Raw genomic sequence first — 1,933 nt, forward strand, 5'->3', positions numbered from 1 at the left:
AGCATCAAGGGGCCCAGGGCTGTGCCACAATCTACACCCGAGGTGCGCCCTCCATTCCTCTTACAGGGGCTCCAGGAACCGGGAGGCGAAGGCCCAGGTCTGAGGCACGTGTCCTCAGGCCACAGAGCAGAGGAGGCCCAGGCAGCGCCAGGAGTCAAGGTGAGGTGCGTGCCCTGAGTGTGCACCCAGGGGCTCCCCCTCCCAGAACAGAGGGGACCCCACAAGGCCCAAGTCACCGCACCTCCCCACACCCCTCTCAGCCCCGGTCGGTACCTGGGGCTGTGCTGGCTGCACCCTGAGGAGCCACCTCGCTTCCTTCTTCAGGTTGGCAGGGGACAGGCCGCCCAGGAGGAGCGCCCCTGTGAGGCCCGAGGGCACCCCTCCAGACGAGCCCTGTAAGTGGCCTTCGTCAGAGCTGCCCAGGGTGCGTTTCTCCGCCGAGGCTACTCACATCCCCTTTCTCCACCAGGTCTGTGGTCCGTATCTGTCACCCCTGCCCAGACTCCCGTCGGCGGCCCGACCCCAGTCATCAGGCCCCTGGTCGAGATGAGCGAGCTGCGCCAGCCTGAGGCAGACCTTCAGGCCCCAGTCCAGGCCCAGGGCCCGGTGGAGGCGCAGCTGTTCGGGGCTGCGGGCGAGGAGGCCGCATCCCCCTCGTCCTCCTCCTCCCCCGTCGCCCCCTCCTTCTCCGCCTGTGCCGAGTCCTTGCCCCAGGAGGCACTTACTGTGCTGAAGTCTCACCTGGTGGTATTCCTGCTCCTCAAGTATCGCGCCAAGGAGCCGATCTGCAAGGCGGAGATGCTGAATATGGTCCTCCATGACTATGAGGACCACTTCCCTGTGGTCTTCAGCCAGGCTTGCGAGTGCATGCAGCTGGTGTTTGGCATGGACGTGAAGGAGGTGGACCCCCGCGAGTGCACCTACGTCCTGGTCCCCACCCTGGGCCTCACCTGTGATGCAGTGCTGAGCGACGGGCAGAGCATGCCCAAGGCCGGCCTCCTGGTGATGCTACTGGGCGTGATCGCCCTGTACGTTGACCACGCCCCTGAGGAGGAGGTCTGGGAAGCACTTAGCGTGATGGGGGTGTATGCAGGGAGGGAGCACTGCATCTATGGGGAGCCCAGGGAGCTCCTCACCAAAGTGTGGGTGCAGGAGGGCTACCTGGAGTACCGGCAGGTGCCCCACAGCGACCCCGCCCGCTACGGGTTCCTGTGGGGTCCCCGGGCCTACGCGGAGACCAGCAAGTGGCAGGTCCTGGAGCATCTGCTCAGGGTCAGTGGATGGGATCTCAGGTCCTTCCCATCCCTGTGTGCAGAGGGTGTGAGCGATGAGGAAGAGGGGGCCTGAGCCAGAGCAGAAGCCAGGCTCCTTCCAGGCCCAAGTTCACTGGTAGGAAGTGAGGTTGGTCCTTCACTCTGAGTTTGAAGAGAGAGCGGTCGAGTTTCCAAGTAGTGAGGGCCCCTGCGAGTGGGGGGAACGTGGTGTGTAGCATCTTTGGGTTCCTGTTGTGTATGATGACATGGAATATCATCTGTTTTCTTTAGGAATTTTTCAAATGTTATTCGTTTTAATGGAAGACTAAACAAGCTTCAGTGTCTAACTTTGTGCATGACTTTGATTAGAATGTGTTTATAATTACCCAGTTTAAGAACAAGAGTTTTGCTGTTTTGTAAAAGAGATTGGGAAATCTCCCATTTCATTTTGTGACCCTGAGGCAGATAACATGGAATTGGAATCAGAACTGCTCTGGAAATGTGAAAGTACTTAGCAGTAATATAGATGGGGGAAGAATTAGAAAAATAAAAGTAATCGTAGTGAGTTTTTGCTTCTTATCCTTCTTGTCTGTCATTCTGTAAAACTAAGCTATCTCTGTTTAGTTGGATTTGCACGGTGATTTACGAAAGCATGAAAAACTTGATTTGAGTAAGTAAGC

At 57.8% G+C, this 1,933-nt stretch overlaps 1 protein-coding gene across 1 annotated transcript; it reads left to right on the plus strand.

Moving 5' to 3' along the window:
• Positions 1–506: 506 nt before the first annotated feature.
• Positions 507–1,466, plus strand: LOC118888652 (melanoma-associated antigen 10-like). Its single transcript, XM_036839953.1, has one exon. The coding sequence runs from the start codon at positions 547–549 to the stop codon at positions 1,345–1,347; it is 801 nt and encodes a 266-aa protein (XP_036695848.1). The 5' UTR covers positions 507–546; the 3' UTR covers positions 1,348–1,466.
• Positions 1,467–1,933: the final 467 nt, after the last annotated feature.

The sequence above is a fragment of the Balaenoptera musculus genome, chromosome X (genome assembly GCF_009873245.2).
Source record: "Balaenoptera musculus isolate JJ_BM4_2016_0621 chromosome X, mBalMus1.pri.v3, whole genome shotgun sequence".
In the NCBI taxonomy this organism is placed as follows: Eukaryota; Metazoa; Chordata; class Mammalia; order Artiodactyla; family Balaenopteridae; genus Balaenoptera; species Balaenoptera musculus.

What these genes read in the sequence shown, in the direction of transcription:
- LOC118888652 (XM_036839953.1), top strand. Translation starts at nt 547, where the DNA reads ATGAGCGAGCTGCGCCAGCCTGAGGCAGACCTTCAGGCCCCAGTCCAG.